The sequence below is a fragment of the Larus michahellis genome, chromosome 1 (assembly GCF_964199755.1).
Source record: "Larus michahellis chromosome 1, bLarMic1.1, whole genome shotgun sequence".
Classification (NCBI taxonomy): Eukaryota; Metazoa; Chordata; class Aves; order Charadriiformes; family Laridae; genus Larus; species Larus michahellis.
The window spans coordinates 90,022-116,861 of record NC_133896.1 but is presented as its reverse complement, the minus strand read 5'-3'; the positions used below and the strand labels follow the sequence as shown (position 1 = coordinate 116,861).

Below are 26,840 nucleotides of genomic sequence, written 5' to 3'. Positions count from 1 at the left end.
TTGGCAACTTTTAAATTACTCAAATTGGCTCTTATTTCTTTCCAGGCTTCCATAGTCATAACATGTCTGCCCATCAGCTAAGAGAACCCATAAGAGCCTTTCTCAAGCAATACATCATAAAAAGGAAATCCAAACATTTCATTCGGTTTCAGTTCCTCAACACATGGGAAATTTTCAGGAGAATCGTATGAAAATATCATACCTGTTTCTTCAACAGCTCATTCTGACAGCAGACAAATTCCTCAGATTTCTGTACAAGTTCATCTAATGGAGGGGGGAAAGGGGAGTTAAGGTGTGTTCTTGTCTTTTTTGCTGAAATATATCCAGTTTACTCATACGCACAATACTACACGTGATAAGTCCCTTATCTCTCAGTCACTGCTTCTTTTTTGGGCCGTAAAGAAGCTGGAAGAAAACCAATTTGAAGTAATAGTTTGAGCCAAGATCAATGTTATTAGTTCTAATACAAGTGTAGAGAGAAAATGGTACTGTTTGCTTTCCTTGGTTGTTTTACTTATAACGTCAGTAGAAACTCAGACTCTGGAGAATGTGGCACATCTAAGAAGAACTTATATAAGTTGATGGAAAAAATCCAAGAAGTTATTAAAGTTAATTAAAAAATATATCTGGCTCAAGAAATCATAGAAACATAGAATCTGCAAGGTTGGAAAGGACCTTTGAGGTCATCGAGTCCAACCATACGCACACACAAAAACCCGCTACAATCTCTGCCACTAGAGCATGCCCTGAAGTGCCAAATATACACGTTTCTTAAATACCTCTAGGGATGGTGACTCAGCCGCCTCCCTGGGCAGGCTGTTCCAGTGCCTGACCACCCTTTCAGTAGAGTAATTCTTCCTAATCTCTAATCTAAACCTCCCCTGCTGCAGCTTCAGCCCATTTCCTCTGGTCCTGTCGTTATTCCCGTGGGAGAAGAGGCCAACACCCACCTCTCTCCACCCTCCTTTCAGGGAGTTGTAGAGGGCAATGAGGTCTCCCCTCAGCCTCCTCTTCTCCAAGCTAAACATGCCCAACTCCTTCGGCCTCTCCTCGTATGCCCTGGTCTCCAGAGCCCTCACCAGCCTGGTAGCTCTCCTCTGGACACGCTCCAGCACCTCAATGTCCCTCTTGTACAGCGGGGCCCAGAACTGAACACAGCACTCGAGGTGAGGCCTCACCAGTGCCGGGTACAGAGGCACCATCACTTCCCTGCTCCTGCTGGCCACGCTATTCCTGATACAAGCCAGAACGCTGTTGGCCTTCTTGGCCACCTGGGCACACTGCTGGCTCATGTTAAGCTGGCCATCCACCAGCACCCCCAGGTCCTTTTCTGCCGGGCAGCTTTCCAGCCACTCTGCCCCAAGCCTGTAGCATTGCTTGGGGTTGTTGTGACCGAAATGCAGGACCCGGCACTTGGCCTTCTTAAGCCTCCTACAGCTAGCCTTGGCCCATCGATCCAGCCTGTCCAGGTCCCTCTGTAGAGCCTTCCTACCCTCCAGCAGATCAAATCTCCCACCCAGTTTGGCGTCATCTGCAACCTTACTGAGGGTGCACTCAATCCCCTCATCCAGATCATTGATAAAGATATTAAACAAAACCGGCCCCAAAACTGAGCCCTGAGGGACACCACTGGTGACCGGCCACCAAGAGGATTTCACCCCATTAATCACAACTCTCTGGGCACGGCCATCCAGCCAGTTTTTAACCCAGCGAAGAGTACACTTGTCTATGCCGTGATTCGCCAGCTTCTCCAGGAGAATGCTGTGGGGGACGGTGTCAAAAGCCTTACCAAAGTCCAGATACACAACGTCCACAGCCTTCCCCGCGTCCAGAAGGCGGGGGACATGGTCATCGAAAGAGATCAGGTTGGTTAAGCAGGACCTCCCCTTCCTAAACCCATGCTGGCTGGCCCTGATCCCTTGGCTGCCCTGCCTATGCCGTGAGAGCTCACTCAAGATGATCCTCTCCGTGATCTTTCCTGGTACCGAGGTCAGGCTGCCAGGCCTGTAATCCATAAACCTCAAAAGATTACAGGCTGCAATAGTACACAAGGAAAGGACCCTATATGCTGCCCTACTCTTATGCTCCTCCTTTTGCAACCGACTTTGGTCGCTGCCAAAGACAGAAAGGTGGAATCGCACTAGAGAGACCTTTAGTTCGATACATTACAACCACCCCTATGTTCTTATGCAATTAGGAACTGTTATATCAAGACTCTTATAAGCTATTATCAAAACAAAGTCAAACAGAAGGAAACCCAATGATCCTTAGGCTCTTGAGAACCTGCTTCACCAAACCGTTGTGCTTGCTCACCCTGTAGTTTCTGTATTGTAGCACTGTTTTCGGCAGGTAACACCAACAGCCGGTCAACATCCTGTTTCAGCTGCTCATTTTCAGCTACAATGGCAGCATGGCTAGAGTGCAGCTCTTGCTCAGCCATCTTAAGGCAATTCATCTGCAGGTTCTTCTCTTCTATCTCCAGCCTTTGTTCCCGCTCCAGGTCTTTATACTTCACCTCTAATTCAGCTTGTGCTCTTCTTGCCTCTTCCAGCTGTTCTGAGAGACACTGCAACTCCTCCTGCAAGCAATGGGAGGACTGCTTCCTCTCAGCTAGTTCCAGCTCCATCTTTTCTCTGAGATTCTGAGACTCTCGTCTCTCTGCATCTAGAACACCCCTCAGGGAGCTTAGATCCACTTCCATCTTCTGGCACTGATCTAGGAGTGTCTGTAACAGAATATGGAAATGGATTTAACTCTCAACTAGTTCAATACATTGCCAAAACAAAGTACCTGAATTGTGTCTTAAAATTGCCATTAAAAATCCTTTTCAAATACTAAGTAGCACAAAGGAAGAAATAAATATGGCAGAAATCTCAATTTGTTAGAAAGAAACTGCCCTACTACTTACAAATTGCAAGAAAACAATTCTGGAAGAAACAAGAACTCTCAATTTTGGTAGAGAAAAGCTAAGCCTTAATTTAGAGCAGAGGAACATTGAGGAAAGACGCAACAGAACAGTGGCCATGAGTTCTCTTCTAGAGGAAAGAAAGCTTCCCCAAAAGGGGAGGAAGGACTACAACAAAAGGGGAGGAACTCAGCAATTACAGAGTACAATTAAAAGCCAGAACAAGAGTGTGTACGTGAAAGGGGGTCAAAAATGCTCACGTAGGAAACTGGAGGTAACAGAGTGCTCCACACAGTGCCCACTGCTTTAAGAAAGATCCCAGAAAGCTAGTCGACACTGACAAGAGATTTGAAACAACCAAGGAATAGAAACCGACCCTACACTTGCCAGAATTCCTTTTGTCAAACTTCCTCCCCCTGGAGCTGGGGACAGTCAGCATAGCCAGGAGCTATGCTATACTGAGGAGCTCCCTTTACTTTATGGGTAGGAAGAGAAACTTCAGCCACATGGTCTCAAGTTTATGTCTACCAAGGTCTCCCTCTGACCACATAATATGCATGAGGGGAGTCAAAGCCACAGAGGAGTCGTCAGGGGACTGCAACAACCATGCCGTGAAGATATCCATTCCACCACTCCATGAAACACCCCGATGAGCAATGTGATCAGTAGAGAGTACAAGTCAGCTCACTGAAGCTCTTCACCTCTTCCTCGTAGTAAGAGGTCCCACCACTGTGCTTGGCTGGGACACACGGGAAAAGAAAACAGAGTGGTGTGTTAAGTGTGTAAAAGTTCCCAAAGTGAGGTTCAGCACTAGACTGGCTGGAGATTGTGCAGCCTACTAACATGAGACTGACACAGTGTAAGTCTGTTCTAAAGGGATGGAGAATTATTTTCAGAAGTTCAGATAATGGAAAAAAGTTTAAAAATACACTAATCCTATATCTGCAAACAAGCCTTTTAAGAGATTGCCGGTCAGTCTCACCTCTGTGCCCAGCAAGATCATGGAGCAGATCCTCCTAGAAACTCTGCTAAGGCACATGGAAAATAAAGAGGTCATCGGTGTCAGCCAACATGGCTTCACTAAGGGTAAATCACGCCTGACAAATTTGGCTGCCTTCTACAATGGCATTACAGCATTGGTGGATAAGGGAAGAGCAACTGACATATCTACCTGGACTCGTGCAAGGCATTTGACACTGTCCCATACCACATCCTTGTCTCTAAATTGAAGATACATGGATTTGATGGACAGATCACCCAGCAGATAAAGAATTGGCTGTACAGTCACACTCAAAGAGTTGCTGTCAACAGCTCTACATCCAAGTGGTGAGTAGTGATGAGTGGCGTTCCTCAGGGGTCACTGCTGGGGCTGGTACTATTTAACATCTTTGCTGGCAACATGGATGCTGGGATTGAGTGCACCCTCAGCAAGTTTGCCGACTGTTTGCCAAGCTGTGTGGAGCAGTTGACACGCTGGAGGGAAGGAACGCCGTCCCAAGGGACCCAGAGAAGCTTGAGAGGTGGGCCCATGCAAACCTCATGAAATTCAACAAGGCAAAGCGCAAGGTCCTGCACCCGGGTCACGGCAATCCCAAGCACAAATACAGGCTGGGCAGAGAATGGATTGAGAGCAGCCCTGAGGAGAAAGACTTGGGGGTGTTGGTTGACTAAAAGCTCAACATGAGCCAGCAATGTGTGCTCACAGCCCAGAACGCCAATCGCATCCTGGACTGAACCAAAAGAAGCATGGCCAGCAAGTCGAGAGAGGGGATTCCCCCTCTATACTCCGCTCTTGTGAGACCCCACCTGGAGTACTGTGTCCAGCTCTGGGGCCCTCAACATCAGGACATGGACCTGTTGGAGCAAGTCCAGAGGAGGCCACAAAGATGATCCGAGGGCTGGAACACCTGTCCTATGAAGACCGGCTTAAGAGAGCTGGGATTGTTCAGACTAAAGAAGAGAAGGCTCCCAGGAGACCCTATAGCAGCCTTTCAGTACTTAAGGGGGCTTACAGAAAGATGGGGAGGGACTTTTTACAAGGGCATGCAGTGAAAGGACGAGGGGTAATGGATTCAAACTGGAAGAGGGTAAATTTAGACTAGATATCAGGAAGAAATTTTTCACTCTGAGGGTGTGAGCCCCTGGCCCAGGTTGCCCAGAGAAGCTGTGGCTGCCCCATCCCTGAAGGGGTTCAAGGCCAGGTTGGATGGGGCTTGGAGCAACCTCGGCTGGTGGGAGGTGTCCCTGCCCAGGGCAGGGGGGTGAACTAAATGACCTTTAAGGTCCCTTCCAACTCTAACCATTCTATGATTGCATACTAAACCCTGTCTCAAGGGGCACATCTATACATCATCATATATGCACAGACTTTATCTCATTCTCTTCACGCTCCAAAACGATTAAGAGCCAATACCACTCCAGAAGCTGTGTAATCGTATTATCAAGTTCTCAGCAAGACATACCAAAGAATAGCTGCCTGTACTCTGATCTGGCCTGGATGCTGCAGTCCAGAAACATTGTAGCTAGAGCAGCACTTTATTCTTAGGCAAAGCATTGTGTATTTGATGGCTTTGAACATAACAGTCAGCAGCACGGAGCATGGATAGATTTTCTCCCTGTCCACTTGCTCAGAATCTGGGCCACTAGAGATGGCTGCTGCAGTGTCCTTGTCCCTGTTGTTTGGCTGGACCTACTACAACCAACGCATACAAACCTGCAGCTCTAAAACCTGACCCAAAGGACACCCCTGGCTGATTTCATGCTGTAAACCTGGTGCCAAAAATAAGCTAATCTGGTAACTTCTGAGTTACTGACAAAGGCCCCATCCACCACTTACACATGAGAGTAAAGCAATAAGTAAAGCATGAAAAGGTACCTTGTTTTGTTGTTCAGCAGTACGTAATTCATGCTGCAGCAATTCTATCACCTGAGTTCGTCCTAGCAGAGCTGCTTCCTGCTCCTCTAGCTTTCTCTGAAGTGTACGCAGGTTCTGTGAGAGAGTCAGTGCTATACCAGTATCTGTGAGGCTAACATAAGAAGGCTAGATTTCCTGGTTTCATCCAAACACCTAATTTTCATAACACAGCTACTTTAATAGCCTGAATAACTTCATTTTTGTTGATACTTACTCTGGAGCCCTGGTGCAGTAGGAAGAGCTCACTGTTGTTTTACATACAGGGAACTGGAGCACAATAATTTAATACTTCTTTTTAACTGTTCTTTCTTTTCAACTTAGGATAAAGTTCTTTACAATGAGGGTGGTGAAACACTGGAACAGGTTTCCCAGAGAGGTGGTGGAGGCCCCATCCCTGGAGATATTCAAGGCCAGGCTTGATGAGGCTCTGAGCAATCTGATCTAGTTGAAGATGTCCCTGCTTACTGCAGGGGGCTTGGACTAGATGGCCTTTAAAGGTCCCTTCCAACCCAACAGATTCTATGATTCAACTGATAGCAAATCAGCAAACTGAAGATAGGACTCAAAGTCCAAAGTAGCATCCCAAAAAAACCCCAAACAACCAAATCCTATCTCTTCTCACCCCTTCTGAGTTACTTTGATGACAACTGCTCTCTCAGGGTGTCTTCACACTGGTAAAATTTCTTTTCCCGTCTCCTCCCATAATAAGATCATTACATCAAACATACCTGCTGCATCTCCGCTTCTAGATCTGACTGGGCCGCTATCTTGAACAGTTCAGCTTGGTGATGGTGAACCTGCTCTTCTAGGAGAGCTTCCTTCTCCTGAATCACTTCCTGCAGGGTGCTCATCTGAAAATATAAGCCACAAAAAAAAAAAAAAAAAAAAAAAGAAGGTTATGAGCTTGACAGACATGCAGGCTTGCTTTCAACACGCACCACCATATTATGTGTGTGATGAGGTCTTCAGCTTGATAATCCTCTATGTCACCCTGGTCAAATGGTATCTTTATGCTACCAATACATAAATATTAACTGATAATATTTCAGATCCCAGAAAGCAAACCCCATAGAATTTAATCTAAAAATATACAGAATGATAAAAGATATTATTACTATATAATTACAAGTTCATAAAACTTGTGGGGTTTTATTTGTATAGGATGCAGCCCAATTCACAGATCATAAGCTAAACCTGCAATTCAGAGTATTAATAAAAATCTTTCCATAAATAAATACCAGCTGTTACATTATGTGGCAAAAAGCTCCTCTGCACATCCACTGTAGACAAAGAGAGGCAATGGAGCTGAAAGAATACTCTGCTCCAGCTTTCCAAAGCCCATCACAGAACAGCAATGGCAGGCAGGGAAAAGCCCATATTCTGACCTGGACAAAGGGACATCCCGTCCAGGCCTTTCCAGGGCCTGTTGCCCCCCTCCTTAGAGGGCCAACAGTCCCATCGTCCAAGCGTGAAACCCATTAAGCTGACTAAATGGTGGAGCACCTTCTGCATAAAGGGTGGTTACTGCCTAGGGGCACAGGATATATTACGGGACACGGATGAGCAGCATTGTGGGATTGCAAAAGACTTACAGAATGTTTAGAGGAGGAATGAAAGGCAGGGAAATAGATCTACCTAGGTGATCTGGGGAGAAACAAAAACAAAAAACCAGACAGTAAGGGAATTTAAAGAGGCCAGCTGTGTAAACAGTGGCTGCTCAATATGCTTGTCTGTCCATGTCCTGCACCGATCAGCAGTCTGTCCTGTCTTCTTACCAAACATCATTTCTAATTCTGTCACTGCGGAAGAGGGCCTCTATTCAGTGTGCATTTGTGTGTGTATGGGGGGTCCAAGTGCTAGTAACTGGAATCAGACTGTGGGTCAAAGGGCTTGTGTCCACAGTACTAGCAACTGGAGAGATTAGAGCAACTGAACTTAAGTGCCCGCAACTGCAGTGGGACCACAGGTCAGAGGGCTTGTATGTACATGGTGCCAGAAACTGGAACAAGTGCGAGTATGCAAGCGAATGTATGACCATTAGCAAGCATCAAGCCGGACTAGGTGGCAAATAGATGAAGCAGCCTGGGTGCCAGGACAGAGGAAGAATGGTGCCCAAGGGTGAGACCAGAGACAGACCTGGCTACTGGATGGACTAAGGGAGTTCTGGCCAGCTGACAGAGCATAGGGTCTTGGGGGTCTCTAAGGATGAGACCTGCTTTTGTGTATGTGTCAATCTCTCAGAAAACTGATTACCAGAGAGACCAGGGGAGTGCTGGTCAGGGTGCACACGTGTGTCTGTGTCTCTCCAAGGATAACAACGCTGCGGATTGGCTACTGAAGGGGGCAGGGGAGCCCTGGTCAGATGTGGTGCATGTGCATACACACATGTGAACTAATGTGCACATTTTTCTAAAAGCAAGCCAGTACAGGGGGGATGGCTATTGGAGGGACCAGGGGCGAACCAGTCATCCCTGTGCACACGTGTGTGTGAGCGATGGGTCTGTACCGGCAGCTGGAGTGGGGCCGTGGGCCCTGGGGCTTTGCATGTGCACATGGCATCAACCAGGGAGACCTGGATCCAGGGGACAGTTACTGGGCCAGCTGAGTGTCTAAGCACAGCTGATGGCGAGATCCACAGCGTACATCTGTATATATTCTTACTATTCTCCCATCTCAGCTGCCACAGAGGCGAACAAGGTGAGGCTGTTGGCACTGTTTGTGTTCATGTGAGTGCTGTGTTGTGCTATCTATGCAGCTGGATATTGATATACATACACAGGAGCTGTAGATGCGCACCTGCTGGGAACACATCCTCAGCCATGCTACTGGCTGGACTGGGGGGGCATAGTGCTTTGGCCAGAGTACGGCTAAATTACTTTGGATTTAGCCGTACTCCCTAGGATCTAGGTATTTAGGATTTAGCCATACTCTCTAGCAGCAGCATGTCCTCAGGAACAACTGTCTCTCTTAAACTACCCAGTGACAAGGCACGTGGCAACGGTTCAAAGCTGCGCCAGAGGAGGTTCAGACTTGACATTAGGAAACATATTGTTACGAAGAGGGTGGTCACACACTGGAACAGGATTCCTAGAGAGGTGGTCAATGCCCCATGACTGTCAGCGTTTAAGAGGCATTTGGACGATGCCCTTAACAACATGCTTTAACTTTTGGTCACCCCTGAATTGGTCAGGCAGTTAGACCAGGTGAACACTGGAAGTCCCTTCCAGCTGAACTACTCTATTCTATCATGCTAGTGTAAGTGGTGGGGTGGGAAATACAGACACACAAACAGACTAATGAATAGGAAAAAAAAATTTCTGTACCTGTGTTGCATACTTGATTTCAGCATCTTTCAGATTCACTTTTGCTAGAGCCAGCTGTTCCTTCAGATCCTGAACAGTCTCCTCTCGCTCCTTGAGCTGCTGTTTTAGTGCTTCGGCTTCCTCTCTATGCCCTTCACTTGTATTTTGGTTATTCTGACATTGCAAGGGAAAAGAAACAGAAGAAAGCAAACTGATCAGTATTACTGGTGAATTAAAAAAAAAATATTAAAAATTAGAATGCTACCGCACTTCTAACTCCTAACCAGAGGCTTATTTCTACTACATCCCTTCATTTCTTAACTTTACATTTTCTTTGTTTCTTTAAATGAAGTTGTCCTACGCTAAGTAATTATTTTCCCTATTTCTGTGTAGATATGCACAAGATGTCTTTAATTGGGAAGTGTTAAATCACTTTGGAATGGCTAATTATCCATGGATGCTTACCATATGTTTTATTTAATAATATTATTTACCTTAGTTTATAATACATAATCTACGATATGACCACCTTGATTGTGAGGCTTTTTAATTTCACAGATTTCTCTAATACCAGAAATTAAACATTTTTTAATTAGCAATAGAAGGATATTCTCTGCATGACAAAGGCGCAGACATTAAACATTCTAGATTACAGAAAATGCCCGTGGAAATCTCTTCAGACTAAAGGCATTTATAGCAATGAACCTGTTAGAAATAAGCAAAGGGAACATGCAAACAATCATCAGTTCCACTCCACTCTGAGGCATTAAACCCCTCTGTTCATGACCATGAAATTTAAACTCAGACATTTCACATAAAACGTGCCCTTGGGCTATGTCTACTCAGACATACTAGCACACTACACCTGCACTCCTTTTTTGCCTCTCAAAGACCATCTGTATGGCAGGATATTCTCTCATACCACAGCCGTATGCCTGCTTAACGCAGAGTCACATAACAGATTCAGCATGTCAACACCGTCACTGAGAAGCAGGAAAAACATCCTTCTATTGTTATCATCACAGCACTCCCAACTACTTCAAGCCCTTAGGGCTGGGGATTTTTGACTGAATATATACAAAATGTACCTCTCTCCTCTTCCTTGTTACAGGTATTGGATCAAAGATCACCAAGAACACATGGAGTGTACAGAGTATTTATGTCCTTTAAACCCATTCTGAAAAATTTATGAAGGCTTTTAGAAGGACTTACAAGTCAGTGTAATAAGAGTAAGTAAGAAGCTACTGTTCCTCAAAAGATGTGTCACCTACAGAGAAGGTCTTTGGAAGCAGGTAAAACAGACAAGGAAAGCTTTAATTGCTCTTAAACTCAGAAGTAGAACACGGGGAAAAACCAAAACAATGTAAGTGCAGGAAGCTTTAAGAAGCCAAAGATATATATCATTCATAAGGCTCGGGGAAAGCAGTTGCTAGGAGGGAAAGATGAATTACTTTGCTTACTTGGGATTAGCTTTTAGGATTGATGTTTAGTATCAGATTTGGATAAGCTTTTGATGAAGTCCTTGCACCCTGGTCAGTAGGTGGAGTACCGCAATTAAGGACAGTAGCACAGCTACAAAGTTCCCAGAGCTCAAGCTTTCAAATGTCACGTTTTCCCAAAATGCATAAACTCTTATATCTGAACATAAACTTTTAAAGTGGATAAACACAAATTAAGATGAGCCTCTATTGTTCTGTATACAAATACCAACTACTTAATAGAAAGATATAAGCTGATACTTCTATTCTCCTGAAAATAAGACACTCTGTTAAAAGCCCAGAAAGTAATAGTACCAATTAGATATTTAAAATACAGCCTTCTCATGGGGCCCCTGTCATGGAGAGGAAAGAAAAGCCCTTTTCTGTATTTATCCCTCATGATTTCCAAAAGGAACCATGAATGTTCAATACCTCAGCACAACATGCAACTTTAACCTAAATTTTTCATCTTCAAATGCCAAGATATCTGCCTAGGAAATACCACCATTACTCAAGACAGCATCTACTTGGGGAAATAATTCTAAATAAATAGAGGAATCTGTAGCTTCTCAGTAAGTCTAACCTTACAAGAAAGTATCTAGAAAGTGCTTTCTGGGTCAAACACATAATATTGCAGGTAACTGCCCTAACATGATTTCTCTTAAACAATGTTCTAACCCAAAACCAATAAGGCTCTGGTCCACATTGTTTCCACTGGAGACTCTATCAAGACCTCACTCCTCTAGTTAGAAGGTAATTTTTCTTAATGCCTAATTTCCACCGTCAGTACTGTCCTTGCCCTTTAACAGTTTTCCCACTTTCTTGGTGCTCACCTTCCTCATACAACTGCAGAAAGAAATTATGTTTCCTCTCTGCCTTTGGTTGACTAAACAGACAAGCTACTTTGAGTGTCTAGTAAGAGCAGCTACTAATATATGACGGGAGAATGGAAAGTCTTCTGCTGCTCTCAGAATTTATCCTTCCTAATTCCAAGTGAACAGAATATGACAACACTCCACATGAAGCCTACTCTTAGTACAATAGTTGGAAGGATAACTGTTTGCCTTGTGCGAAAAAGAATAGGCCTCTTTTTAAAATCTACGTCACACTGATTAAATGATGATAACCTTTCCCTGATTTTGCCTTCAACTGATAAATTTGAATTTTGAAGCAAGAACACTCATTAGTCCACAACAGCAAGCCTACACAAAATAATGTAACAGCGCACAGGTGTATACACGCTACACAAGAGTAAACTAAAAAAGGTCTCAGCAGCAGGACAGCAATGTGAAGTGACATAGCTAAACAGCCTCTAGGGCATTCACTGTCCTCTGTAGCCGGGTGATTTTTTTCATGGCCTCGCAGTACACAGTGGCAGGACACCACAGGTGTTTGATCTTGCACTTACTAAATTTTGCTTTATTTTTCCATTATGTCAATCCTCAAGATCACTCAGTTCTTCCTATATGAAAATGAAATGCTGCTTTGCACTGAGAAAGATACTCAAAAACGTATTGTAAAGTGAATTACAGTATTAATTAGTATTACAATATTAATATTACAGTAAAGTGAATTACAGTATAATTCTATGATTTTATCATGCCATCAATCAAAAGTAGTAAGCACAAGTCATGGAACCAATCTTTACTCCATTAGTCTCAGCTGACAGCTTTCACACTCACCATTTAATGCTTTCTATAATCTTTTTTTTTTTTTCCCCTCAATGTTTCAAATAACCCTTACCTTCTCTGGTTTAACAAGCATCATCTGATGTCTTGCAATCTGTTTGGACTTCTATCACATTTCCCTTGGCTAGTATCAATAACTTTTAAAGAAAACTGTGGTCAGCAGAACAATTTTAAGTTTTTAAAAATTACCAGCTCCGATGGGAGCTTCTAGCTAGTAGCTAATAGCTTCTTCAATATCTTGGTGCAGGACACTTTCCCCTCATTTTTTACCTATCTTGACACAATTGTCTTGCCAACCACAAGACTTTGTGGTGGCACAGGGAGTTATATGGCTGGAATTTATTTTTTTTTTTAAAGCACATTTAAGTTACTGTCTTTCAATTTTAATGACCTCCTTACCCCATTGTTCTTGTATTTCAGCCAACCGTCCCTCTCCTTTGCTGTACTCACATGACAGATAACATTTTGAAACTTACAGCTCAGATAGAGATTTCTGCAGGAAAGAACTTAGCTACAACAGATTACCAAAGGTACACAAAGTGAAACTGGCCCACACCCTTAAGAAGATCAAGTTGTGCACTCCAAGGGCATCTGCAGCACAAGGAAGCTGGACAGACCGGCTTCCTACAGCACAGACATCCTTACTGGAACTATGAACAATCTGCTAACAAAAGAGATAGGACCTGCTAGCTCACTGGGACCTAAAATGTAGTGTGGCACCTGATGATCAGTAGAAGCTAACACATCTTAAGTAGCCCTATTCTCCCAACCTTGGGATATACTTGCTCTTCTGATACGGTCTGTGCAGGCAATGGTGATCCTTTCTCTGTCAGCTCCTCAATGCGTTTGTTCAGAGAGGCCAGTTTGGCTTTGGCCTGAAGTTTAAGCTTCATCAGTTTAGCGTCTGCAGCCTCTCGCTCTTCCTGTAAAAAGATACAAACTGAGTGCAGTTAAAATTCTAGTGCTATCACCCTGAAAGCACCACTTGGAAAAGTTAGATAATTTGTCTGCTGTTCTTTGCCCAAGCCTGCCGTCCCAGTAACAGTGCTCATTTAAACACATCCAGGAAACAAATTTGCTCTGAAACACTATACACAGCAAAATAGTTAGCTTCTGCTCTAGTACTTTCTCTTCAAGGGGCAGATCGCTCAAGGGACTTCTACTAGCAGTTAATGCAAACTCAGTTTGCCGTCCTCTGTTATATGCAGTCCCTCAACACTGTCTCAAGTAACTGCACTTTCTCTCATGTCGTGCCTCAGGGTAAGCAATATGTATCTTTGCTTACATGCCATAAAACCACTGGAATGCCGAGTGACTGCAGCACAGCCTACTCTGCCTCAAACACTCTGAAATGGGGAAAGAAAAACCTCACACAAAAGATACCAGTGTTTATTAGAGCCACCAGGAATCCGCACGGGCCTCGAGGAGCTCCGAGACAAAATGCTACATAACTTGGACATAACTTATCTATTCTAGAAGGAATTACCCCTAAGCGAAATGAACAGAAGCTATCCTACTTCTGTTGGGTTAGGGTCCATTCTTTGGACTCCAACAGTTCTCTGGAATTGATGCATTTAGTAGTGCAGGTGTCCCAAATGTTCAAAAGAAACCAGAGACCGTCTTGCCCAGAAAGCTGAAGCAGCATTTTACTCTTGTTCCTAGGTCCCTGGTAAAAGAAATGATACCTTGAGTACAGTTTCTTTTTGCTGGAGCAGGGCATCCTTTTCTCGGATCAAATCCTTCAGCTGAACAACTAGTTTTTCCGCTTGGGCTAGGCGCTCCAATAGGTCCTCAGGTGCCTCCTCCATGCTTTCTGCTTCTGGCTCTAAAGCTTGTACCTGAAACAGTGAAATGAGTGCTCTGGAGGAAAAAAGTCTAAACAGACTGCAGCCTAGCATCCAAATGATATATTCAGCTCCACTCCTAAATGCCTACTTAAAGTAGGCATAAAATGCCTACTCCTAAACAGCTACTTAAAGGGTGGGTGTCAGGAGGATGGGGCCAGGCTCTTGTCAGTGGTGCCCGGGGACAGGACAAGAGGTAATGGGCACAAACTTGAGCATAGGAAGTTCCACCTAAACATGAGGAGGAACTTCTTTACTTTGAGGATGGCAGAGCACTGGAACAGGCTGCCCAGAGAGGTGGTGGAGTCTCCATCTCCGGAGACATTCAAAACCTGCCTGGACACGTTCCTGTGCCACCTGCTCTGGGTGACCCTGCTCTGGCAGGGGGGTTGGACTAGATGATCTCCAGAGGTCCCTTCCAACCCTATGATTCTATGCTGCACTCTGTTCCTTGCAAGCATTTCATGTAGCCTATAGAACTATATACAATTAGCTGAAACCAGGAGTAAAGCTCAGGATACCCAAGAGACAATACACAAAAAAAGAGCACCTTTGCTGAACACAACACCAGCAAATCCGAAATAAGTGGCACTGGAGAGACTCTACCACTCAAACACTACCCAGTGTCTCAAGTACCAGAGGGCAACACAGAGATCAAGCCTTCCACTGTCACCCAATCATCCAGAGCCCCCCTTTCTGCTACACAGAATCATTAGTACTCTTAAAAAGTCTTTCTTCACCCTAGTTCTAGTTTGTTTTCTAGGATCACCTCAAGATGTTCAAACTAAGGAGATATGGTCTGCCCCACAAAAGTGCTGACTTAAGAGATCAGGAATATAGGAGAAGCAGAGTGGAATGACAGCTCAGTCTAGTGCTCAGTAATGAAGAAGCAGGAAATGGTTCTCACTGCCATCAAATGATTTACACTCCTCAAACTAACTCTCAATGAGATCTGAAAGGCTTTAGATCTAAAAACTGTACTTACAGCAATAGAGGGATCAGTAACTGCATCTCCATCATCACCTGACAGCTCTTGCAAAACAGTACTTGCTAAACCTGACAAACGGCTCAGCATCTTCAGCCTGAAACAAAACAAAGAGTCAGAATACAGTTACAGAGTCAAAATTACTAAGAAGAATACGCATCCCTTCATTCTTATCTCTAACGTTATAGAGGAGACAAGGCTTAAAGGGAATACATCTCCTGTGCCAAGAGAGAAAAGCCAAAGTAAAACCTCAGGAATAAAGAAATTATCATGTTAACAAAAGCAGACAGACTCTCAGAACATAAAAGAGGATGTGCTGTTAAGACACATGAAGATACCTTCATCGCTCTACAAGTACGATTGAAAAATACATTTTTACACCAGATTTCGAGTCACTCATAGTTCATTCTTGACCCTTCTTAATGACATTACAGAGCCATGATCTGTTCAGTTTACTCGAATGAAGAATAAGTGATTCTTCAATGAAGTCACTTATTTACAGGCCAAACACAGCCTGTAAATACATAAAAGAAGCTTTCAGTTAATAAGTAGTGGGAACAGTGAACTCAGCCCTGATGTTTGCCAAGTAGATGCCAGAGTGTCACATTAAAGAGATTATGAGACCTCTGCATGTCACATATGTGACATGAGAGGACCTTGACATAAGGGAATAGTCTGGAGAGGGCATATATTGCCTGGCTGCTACTTAGCATACGTTCTTTCCTTTCCTTGAAATTCAGGAGTGAAAATGATCCAGCAAGTGGAGGTGAAGAACAAGAAAAATACAGCAGTATGTGTCAGAAATGCATAATTTGTCATTCTGAGGAGAGTGGCAGATTAAGTCCTCCATTATTAACCCAGAAAATGGGATGCAATCCACCCCAATGAGTCCACCAAATTCGAATGAGCAGTTGATAAGCCAAAGTATAGAGCTGCCAACCAGAGGGATCTCAACAGGCTAGAAAAACAGACTGACAGAAAGATCATGAAGTTCAGAAAAGGCAAATACAGAGTCCTACACCTGGGATGGAACAAACATATGCAGCAGTACAGGTTGGGGACCAACTGGCTGTAAAACTGTGTTTCAGAAGACAACCTAGGGATTCTGGTGGATAAGCTCAACATGAGGCAGCAGCGTGCTCTCACAGCAGAGGTCAACTACATACTGAATTGTATTGGTAAGACCGCAGCCAGCAGGTTGAGGGAAGCAATTGTTCCTTTCTATTCAGCACTTGTCATTCTACATTTGAAGTACAGCGTCCACCTTCAAGCTCCCTGATACACAAAAATGACAGGGACAAACCGAAGCAAGTACAGCGGAAAGCTCCCAGGATGACTGAGGGTTGGATTACAAACCACACAGAGAGGCTAAGAATGCTTAGCTTGTTCAGCCTTGAAACAACGGGTAAGGAATGGGATACAATTGCTGTCTTTCCTATAATTGCCTATTAGGAACCTAAAGACAGAGACAGACACTTCTTACGAGATGCACAGCAGATGGACATGAGGCAGTGGACACAAGTTGCAGCACAAGAAATTTCAATCAGAAAAACACATATACACAGGGAAAATGATAAAAAAAATACCAGAACAGGCTCATAGAAACCTGATCTACCTTTGAAGTTAGCCATACTAAGGGCAGAGGGTTTGACCAAATGAACTCCCAAGGTCCCTTAAGACCTAAATCATTCTAGTACTCCGTGAAAAAACGTCACACGTGACACTTAACATATGTCTTAACAGAAAAGCTGTAGATCTGTCCCAACTGTAAGTCCATGCCTGTAAACGGCAAAATAATTTGTACAAATATAAAAGAAGCTCCAGTAGCGCAAAGCAAAGCTAGGCAAACTCACAGTAGTTTACATTACAATAATTATCTCCATCAAATGGAATCTTTTAATATGACAAGATGGCTCCCTTTATCTAGAAGTAGGCTTCTAATCTGGCTACAATGACCCACTCATTCTTGACCTCCTTCATCTTAGTAAGCAAATCTTTGCTCTTAGATTGACACTTAAAGCGTGGAAATATTGACAATGGAGAGAACAGTAGTGCATTATTCTTCTGTAGCAGTCACACTTTCTAACCATCTGATTTTGCAGATGTAGAAAATGTCACAATGCACATTAGAGCACCAATAGCAGAAAAGGGCATGTGAACACCAACCTTTTTTATGCACCAAGTAGCTCATAGCTCTGCTTTTTCAGTACTAAAGAGGTTTCCAAGGCAGAGCGGTCATACACAGGTCCTTCACGCCATTCTTTTTTATCTCTTGGGTTCTTGGGTACTGACAGGTTGCATGAACCAAGACTCTTGAGAGAGAAAAAAAAAAAAAAAAAGAGGTGCGGAATAATTACTAAGTTGTCTAAAAATACAAAAGTACAGCATTGTTCACACATTAAGGAAAAGTATAAAATCAAGAGGCTTCTGAGGTAGAAAACAGCTGCAGCTGGCATGAAGAATACAACATCTGCGGCTCCCTGATAAGGATGCTTGTGAATCTACATGAGGTATAGGGTGGGATGCAATTATTCTGCGGCTTTACCTTATGATGTATAGCAGATATAGGAATGAGATGATACCATGAAACAGATAAACTGCCAATTAGCTGCCTGCTCAATACTCAGAGCCAACATTTTGTCAAATTTTGATGAAATGCTGTCCTTTATGCTAATTTTGCTCATTATAATGTCATTATAATACCAAAACACACCTCCATCCCGAAGGCTACCCGCCTCCAAGGTGCGAGCACTCCTTCTTGAGTCCGCGCCCTGAATTTCTCATAAACTATACCTTTAGTTATGAAGCGAGAGAATTTTACACCAATCATGGTAAAAGTATGTATGACTAAAGTCACTCAAACTCCACCTTGAAGATAACAAATAGTATAAAAATAGCCTGAGAGACGGGGGGATACCCAGGGAAGACACCATCGCAAAGAACTCCATCACTGACTTCTGGGATCAGTCAACGGGCTGAGCCTCTCTTCCCCCGCATCGGGATGCCTTTGGGTAAGACTTAGATTATACCGAGTGCTTTCTCGGGAAACTTAGAAATTTCTCTAGAGAATCTCTTTCCTACATTTATAGCCAGGCTGTATCGTTTATAACTTTGTCGCAGGTTTTGTATATGTAACAATACTTTCATTTGCACATGCTTTGCAGACAGCGTATTTATCACCAGCAATCCTAAGAACCTACATATCTGTTGTTTAAATAAACTGTGCTGTTTAAGTAGCTAGTTGTTTCGGTTTCTCACTGAATGTGACCAAAGGCTCGAGAGTGGCCGTGCCAGTTCACGAGCACGACTAGACTGAAGGTGCAGTCCACTATCAGTGTATCCAAATCGTAATAGTTTAATACATATTAAACGCGATTGGACTGATAGTGCTGAATTGTGCATCGCTCATAATTTAAACCTAGCCACAGCTAGCCTCCCACCTCAGTGAGGAGTGTTAGAATGCATGGGGGTTTATTTTCTGCCAAAACTGCTTTGCCCCTTTCATTCAACGAGGGGAAAAGAATTTATGCAGCAGTAAATAAGCCCATTCTTCATCCTACACAGTACACTTTGGGATTATTACAGTCAGTCATTTGCAATAAGCATAAAAAGTGAAAATTCTTCCCCATTCAGGAAACTTAATTTCTCCTGTTCTTGCAGAGACATGCCTCTGTTTCTTATGCTGTACGGCATGAGCTTAGTCTCTTCAGCCTACAGAAGAAAACGCTCAAGAAGCAGTTAGTGAATCAAAAAGACATGAGGCAAGAAGCCAGGCCTCAGACAGTCTCTTGCAAAGAGTTCTAGAGGATCAATCTACTCAAGCAGCATAATGTCAGAGAGCCAGGACTGTCCACATTCTGTATCAATACAATAGCCAGTAAAAAAGTACTGCTGCTTTGCTTATGTCTCAGCTGGCCCTGAGTGAGAATAAGGCATGGTATTCCAGCATAATATAGTTTTCCTGTTCCTACTAGAGAAACTTCTGTCAACACCAACTATTCACCAAGCTGGTAATATAAAAGACTCATTTAAAGACCTGGAATCCCTGGTTCATTACAAAAATAATAAAGAATTTATAGTTTTGTAAACCACCATCGCCAGAACACCCTAATAAGGAACAGAGCCTGCTGTCTTGGCAATGGTAAAAGCACATTTTAGAAAACAGTCATCCAAATGCAAAAGTGCCTCTTTCAGACTGTTAATAATATTTGAAGAGAATGCATTTGATCTTCCTATTGAGCATTAGGCTACAGGTTCTTAAAGTCACAAATGCACAATATGTGGTTGATATGTGACATGAGGTAACATAAGATAACATGACTTAGGACTGATAGAACCAATAGATGAATTGTTAGAAGTGGTATTAGAAAAATGGAAAAAGGCAGAATCTAGGCATCTGCAGACATCCACTGTAATCAGAAATACATATGGGGCTCAGCACATATCTGCATGCTACAGGTATTAAAATTTCAAGCATGCGTACATGGAACATGTTGAGAAGTCAGTGACTCCCTGGCCTTCGTCCAGGCTAGCTACATTAACTTGATACTGAACTCAAGATAACATGCCTTGCTGGGCTTGGCTTACAGTTGGGTCCTCAAAATGCAAACAGAGGAACTGAGGCCTGTCTGCAACTATTTGCCCAGGCATGGACTTTAGTAACCTGAACTCAAGTCTTATAGATTTACATCTTTTGAACTCGCCTTTACATTGTATTCTCAGGTGAGCTGAATATGGCAAGGGATGTGAAGGGGAATGAAAAGCGATTCTACAATTATATAAACAGCAAAAGGAAGCCCAGGGAAAACATGGACCCGCTGCTAAATGTGGCAGGGACCCTGACCACAGAAAAGGCTGAAGTACTCACTCTCTTCTTTCCCCCAACATTTAGTGGCAAGACCAGGCTTCGGGAATCCCAGCCCACTGACACCGAATGGAAAGTCTGGAGCAAAGAAGACTTACCTTATGTGGAAGAGAACCAAGCTAGGGAGCACAAACTGGTCATACACAAGTCCACGGGGCCTGACAGGATGCACCCAGAAGCTGGCTGATATCACTGCAGAGTGCACCCTCAGCAACTTTGCAGCAGACACAGAACTGAAAGGGGTGGCTGATACCCCACAAAGGGGTGTGCTGCCATCCAGCGGGACCTGGGCAGGCTGGGGAAATGGGCCAAGGGGAACCTCATGAAGTTCAACAAAGGGAAATGCAAACTCCTGCACCTGGGGAAGTATAACCCCATGCACCAGTACATGCTGGAGGCAGACAAGCTGGAAAGCAGCTCTGCAGAGAAGGACCTGGGGATCATGGTGGACAAGCAGCTGACCATAAGCCATCCATGCACCCTCATGGCAAAGGCCAGCATCATCCTGGGCTGCATTAGGGGCAATGCCAGGAGGAAGGTGATCCTTCCTCTCTACTCAGCACCGGTGAGACCACATCTGGAGTACTGTGTCTAGTTCTGGTCTCACCCGAACAAGAGAGACGGGAACGTGCTGGAGCAAATTCAATGAAGGACAACAAAGAGTTGTCTCAGGAAGGATCTTATCACAGAACGGGTGAGGTTAGACCGGGTCATCTGGTCCAACCTCCCTGCTCAAACAGGACCACGTAGAGATAGCTGCCAAGGACCATATCCAGACAGCTTTTGAATATCTCCAAAGACGGAGGCTCCACAACCTCCCTGGGCAACCTGTGCCACTACTCAGTAACCCACACAGTAAAAAAAGTGCTTCCTGATGTTCAGTGGGAACGTCCTGTGTTTCAGTTTGTGCGTGTTGCCTCTCCTCCTGTCACTGGACACCACTGTAAAGAGCCTGGCTCAGTCTTCTTCAAACTCTCCCTGAGAATAAATCCAGGAACAAGCACACTGTAGCTTTAAATACTGTCTCCAAGCCAACAGTTCACACATGAGGTGGTAGCTGTCTTATGCATTAGCCTGAAGGACTTGTGGCAGGAACACCCTGGTGCTTGCACTTTTTATTTACTTCTGAGCTTATAGCAGGAAAGCATTATACAATGTTGGCCAATCTCCTCATAAACAAAAGTAGACAAACACAAAAGGACAGAGGTTATTCTGTGTTTCACTGCCTCACCCAAATAAAGCAAACAGTACAACTCTCAGAGACAAGACTATTGTTCTTCCAGAGTCATACTAACTTTGGTAGAGATTTCCATTTTTGTAATTCATAGCAGAATACAAAAGACCTGCACTATGTTCAAATGTAAGCCAGTACCATTTGTGTTCTGGTTGTAGTTGAAAACAATGTTTTGCTCAGCATTCCTATGACTAATGAACTTTTGCTCATAAGACTTCACTTTGAACACTGGGACTACCAGCAGTATTCCAGAAGACGCTCCTTTACTCTGAGTTATACTTCCCTTACTGATCCAAACAGCCTAAGCCCATTACTAGTCATAGAGCGGTCTGCATAGAAGCAATAATCAATGCATAAATCCCCATATTTCTATCTCTAGGTATCAGCCATAGGAAAGAAAGACTTGACAGTGTTTTTCCCTAGCTTATTCTATTACACATTTATTATACTAAATTAAGTTTAATTCTTTGCATTTCACCTTCTTTTGAACGCAAAGAGGCATTAAAGGCCCTGCTGCTGTACACGAGCCCTGGATCCAATCTCTCACGCTGTGCAGAGGGGCTCTGAAAGGGACAAGGACGGAAAGAGAGCAACAGATCTCGACCGTTGCTGTCACCCACAATCCCAAGCCTCGGGAGCTGGCAACAACCTTCCACCAAGGGAAGGGAAAGCCAGCACCGGCACAGCTGCAGGAGCGCTTGGTTGCCCTGCCAGTCCCGCAGATTTACCGACGAGAGCCTCCCCAATGCAAGGCCTGCGGTGGGCCTCGCAAGGCAGAAACCTTCCGAGGTTGGGCTCCGCTGCCCGTCACGCCTGGACACCGCGGGCAGGCCGCCGGCGACAGGCGGCACGGGGGCACCGCAGGCACCACGGAGCCCGGCAGAGGGATGGCCGCCACCGGCCCAGCCCGTCCCGCTGTTCCTCACCACCCTGTACCCCGAGAAGCTGCGAACCCACCCCAGTTCCCTGGGCCCGGCAGGGCCGCTCCCCGTAGGGCTGGCAGCAGCGTCCCGGCTCTGCACGGTGGAGACAGCCCGGTCCGCGACCACCGCCGAGAGCCGAGCAACAGCTCCGACTCCACAGACCGCACACGGCAGAAGGACAGCACCGAGAGGGACAGGGAGACACCAACCTACCACCAAACCCGCCACGCTCCGCCGCTGTAAAACCCGTCCCACCCCAGCCACCTCAGCACCGGAACACGCCGCGGAGACTTCCGCCGCCAGCGCGGCCCCGCCTTCCCGCAGGAGAACAGCCAATCAACTGCTGAAACACGAGGATAGACGTGATCATCAGCGAATTGCGACGAAGCAGCCGCCTCGGCGCCATAGCTATCCTGCAACATGGCACAAAATCACCAATCCCGAGCAGGACTTGGGGACTCGCTCAATAACAAGGAAGCGACCAATCAGCTGCGGCTTCCTGAGGCGCCGTCAGGGGTGTGACGGGGCGGTGTGACCGGCGCGCGCTCGGTGCCGCAGGGCCGGGCCGGGCCGGGCCGGGCCGAGGGCGCTGCGGGGTCGGGTTGAAGGGACCTCTAAGGGTCAACTAGTCCGACCCCCGCCATGGGCACCTCCCACTAGACCAGGTTGTCGGAGCTCCGTCCAGCCTGGCCTCGAACACCCCCGGGGATGTCCAATCTAAACCTGCCCTCTTTCAGTTTAAAACTCTGGCTTCTCATTGTGTCACTCCAGGCCTCGGTAAAGTCTTTCTCCATCTTTCTTCTAAGACCACTTTATATATTGAAAGGCTGCAATAAGGTGTCCCCAGAGCTGCCTCCTCTGGGCTAGTTGTTTAGCCCAGCTCCCGCAGCCTCTCTTCACAGGGGGTGTTCCAACACTCTGCCTATCTCCATGGCCTCCTCTGGACCCACCCCAACAGGTCCGAGTCTCTCTTGTGCTGGGGGTCCCAGAGCTGGATGCAGTGCTCTGGGTGGGGTCTCCCCAGAGCGGAACAGAGGGGCAGAATCACCCACCTTGCCCCGCTGCTCACACTTCTTTTGACGTGGGTGGCTTTCTGGGCTGCAGCTGCATACTGCTGTCTCCTGTCCAGTTTTTCATTTCCTAGTGTCCCTGAGTCATTCTCAGGCCTTCCCCCTGTCCGTTTGCTCCCTGGTCTGTGCTGATACTGGGGATTGCCCCAGCCCAGCTGCAGGACCGTGCACTTGGCTTTTTTACACTTCATGAAGTTGACAAAGACTTCATGAAGTCCAAGCAGTGCAATCGCCATTCAAGTGCACTCCTGTTCCTGCTTCTGATGTGACAATGTAGTCCTGTCATAGGGTATTAATAGCCATAGGCTCTGCACCGACTTCACAAGGCCTAAGGCTTGCCAGGCCTGCTCTGAATTTGTCATGACCTGCCTGCAGCTTTGTTTCATTTGGTTTAGCTGTGAGAGCAATTTCTCTAATTATCAGGTGTCTATGTCTAATTTATTTTGCTTCTTTATCCTTGTATGGTACAACCATGGTTTTATATAGGTAGTTGTCGTGGTTTTGGCCAAATTGGCCAATGGCCGGTGACAAATGCTCTCCCCCAGCTCTTGCTCCAAGGAGAGTAGGAGGAGAGATAAAGAGATTTACGAGTTTAGAAGAAACTACACTACTTTAATGAAATATTAATAATAACATAAAAAGGGAAATAATACAATAGATACAGTATAAACAAAGCCGTATTAAGCTCCCAGGATGATGTCACCATCAGGCACTGGGGGAGTCCCAGACTGGTCTCAGCGACGGGTGGGAACTGGATTCCAGAGCTGGAGTCAGGAATGCACGGGTAGGGATCAAAGGCAAACAAACAGAGTCCTCCTCTTTCGCTGGCCATCGAAGAAGGAGGCTGACCCTTTGATCCTTCAGCTTTTACACTGAGCGTGGGGCAGATGGGATGGAATACCCGTGTGGGTTGATTTTGGGTCACCTGTCCCGTCCGCCCTCCCTGCAGGTGCGACCCCTCTGCGCTTCTCCGCTTGCGACCCTCCAACGCGGCAAATAATGAAATTAGCTGAGCTTGGCTGTTACAGCAGTAAGTACAAGCAAGAGCCTCTCTACACACCATGCCTTGGCATGAACTATAAACATTGGTCTTACCACACCACTCTGAGAACAAATGGTTCTCTGCACAATATGCTGTTAATTTCAGAGAGTTAGAAGAGGCCTAGCTGAGCAATAAAATTACTGAAGAGAGAGTTGGTTCTGTTTTACCTCAAAACAGGACAGTAGTATTAGCAAGCAGTTATTCTAGGTAAAATGAGGTATTTAAAATGCTAATACAATGATGTAGAACAGAGAAATACAGGCCTGGTAAAACAGCTGAGGTCTTGAGAAGTGGAGGTGCAGGATTTGGTGTAGAGAACAGACATGGGACAATAAGAGATGGGGCACGGGCTTTGTGCTGGAGACCCCATGGCTATAAACAACTAACTAATGATTAGTTAAAAAAAATGCAGACCCAGAGCTGGACAAAACTGGGTTTAGGGATAACAAAGTAAATGTATCTAAGATAGGTATGGGGCACCATAAAGAGTAAATGCAAATATAAACGTAAAAAGAAAAAAGTGTAAATTTATATTAGCAAACATATATACATGAGCAAAAGTGGAAGGAAAGAGAAGAAAGGGGAAAAAAAAAGAAAAAAGAGAGGATTAAACCATTAACAAGAACATCACATTCCTCCCAGTTCAGGAGTCTAGATGCTGACAACTTGCCATGACACACACACGCCCCAAACATCAGTGAAGCACAGATCTTAATATCCAGAGGAGCAGCAGTCAGGTGAGTGTGACACCAGAAAAGGCATATGAACTAAGTGTGTGTGTGTTGCAATTTTAAATGTATTATTGCTATCAGTGCGACTTTTTTCCTGTATATAAGTACTTGACCTACATTATTTTTCTTTGCTTTTCTGTAATTAGATCTAAACGGATCATGAATCTTGAACTAGACTGTTAAAATTTCTATTATACTAATAATAAATTCTTGACTTTACATATATATGTAAAGCACCTCTCCTATGACGACAGGCTGAGAGAGTTGGGGTTGTTCAGCCTGGAGAAGAGAAGGCTCCAGGGAGACCTTCCAGCCCCTACCAGTCCCTAAAGGGGCTCCAGGAAAGCTGGGGAAGGACTCTGGATCAGGGAGGGGAGCCATGGGACGAGGGGGAAGGGTTTTCCACTGGAAGAGGGGAGATTTAGATGAGATATTGGGAAGAAATCCTTTGCTGTGAGGGGGGTGAGCCCCTGGGCCAGGTTGCCCAGAGAAGCTGTGGCTGCCCCATCCCTGGAGGGGTTCAAGGCCAGGTTGGACGGGGCTTGGAGCAACGTGGGCTGGTGGGAGGTGTCCCTGCCCAGGGCAGGGGGGTTGGAAGCAGATGATCTTTAAGGTCCCTTCCAACCCAAACCATTCTATGATCTATAATTCTATATGTAAGGTATACTTCCTCTTTGTCCATAAACAAGATTTTAAAAGTAACACTGAGTTATTAATTTAAGAATGTTTAGTAATGGTGTCTAACAGAGACAGAAATCCTCCATCTCCTTTACATACTGTCCTTCTTAAATGGATTAATGCTGATAATTTTCAAGGCTCAGTTCCACTAGTATTTCACTACATTTCAGTAACACAAACAATTTTTTGATGGTCTTAATAATGATTATCTGCAACTTCAATATAAGTAGCTGAAACATTTGTGATACATAGTCTTATTGCACTGATCTAATACGCTCTTGAGAAAGTGAATTTGAGGTGGTACTACTTACATTGTTATATGACGCTAGCCACAAAAGATAAGTACATGGACTGTTTAGCACTGTTCGTTGTTTCAGGATCTAAAATTGCTTCTCTTTGTTTTACTATAAAATGTTTATGGGTGTGGATTTTATTTTTTTTTGTAAGTTATGCTACAAAAGAAAGCTATTACTGTGTTTTAGTAGATACAGACTTGTGAGGATAAAACGTTGGAATGACAGCCGTTCCTAAGTACACATTTGCCTCCGATTCATCTGTGCTGCTGTTAGGAGCTGCCAGATCTGATGGCCTGACAGAGGTGAGGCTGCTACAGCTCCATGCCCCCGGGCCCAACTGGTTGCAAAACTGAGAATGTATTCTTAGTAGGCACACACACAAACACATGTATACAACACATATATACATACGTGCCCAGCCAGCAACACAGACAGAAACACTTACACAAACACAAAGAGCACCAATGGATGCATCCTTCTTTTTGCACCTTCCTTTTTATGCAGATGAGCCTTTTATGGGTTGATTGCAGTTCTGTAGTAGTTCTGGGATTAGCCAGGTCAGAGGATTGTTTGGGTGCCCCCACCTGCCATTGTTCTTATGTGCCCCTTTGTGTATATAGAGATGAGCTTTTTTCCACATAGCCTAACATTTATGATGGGCTACTTCTGTAACACTTTCTGGTCCTATACACTAAATAATTCAACATTTCTATTTGAGAAAACATACTCTCCAGTCCTACTTCACCTCAAATCCCACATCTTGTAGCCTTTTCCTCTTATCTTCATGTATAAATATATCAAGATTAAAAATAGGGTAGTCTACCAAACCAGTATAGCTCCTGATGTCAGTGTCTGATTAACCTTCTCACCCTCTCTGATTTGGCTC

The 26,840-nt window shown here is 44.8% G+C and overlaps 1 protein-coding gene across 11 annotated transcripts in view; it reads right to left on the bottom strand.

The window, feature by feature from the left end:
* The window catches only part of GOLGB1 (golgin B1), a 76,381-nt gene that overhangs the window by 35,362 nt on the left and 14,179 nt on the right, over positions 1-26,840 (bottom strand). For 2 of the 11 annotated variants that reach the window (XM_074573051.1, XM_074573049.1), the window contains exons 1-8: positions 22,351-22,406; positions 17,283-17,428; positions 15,117-15,213; positions 13,973-14,125; positions 13,058-13,210; positions 9,143-9,295; positions 6,548-6,670; positions 203-264 (exon numbers count right to left, since the gene is read on the bottom strand). Coding sequence is in view for 4 of the 11 variants with exons in the window: in XM_074573041.1 (XP_074429142.1) it covers positions 203-264; positions 2,314-2,725; positions 5,781-5,894; positions 6,548-6,670; positions 9,143-9,295; positions 13,058-13,210; positions 13,973-14,125; positions 15,117-15,206 (1,260 nt within the window). In the remaining 7 variants the exon portion in view is untranslated. Of the gene's footprint in view, positions 1-202; positions 265-2,313; positions 2,726-5,780; positions 5,895-6,547; positions 6,671-9,142; positions 9,296-13,057; positions 13,211-13,972; positions 14,126-15,116; positions 15,214-17,282; positions 17,429-22,346; positions 22,448-26,840 lie in introns of those variants that run through there. The other 9 variants (XM_074573041.1, XM_074573043.1, XM_074573045.1 and 6 more) reach the window with 9 other exon arrangements.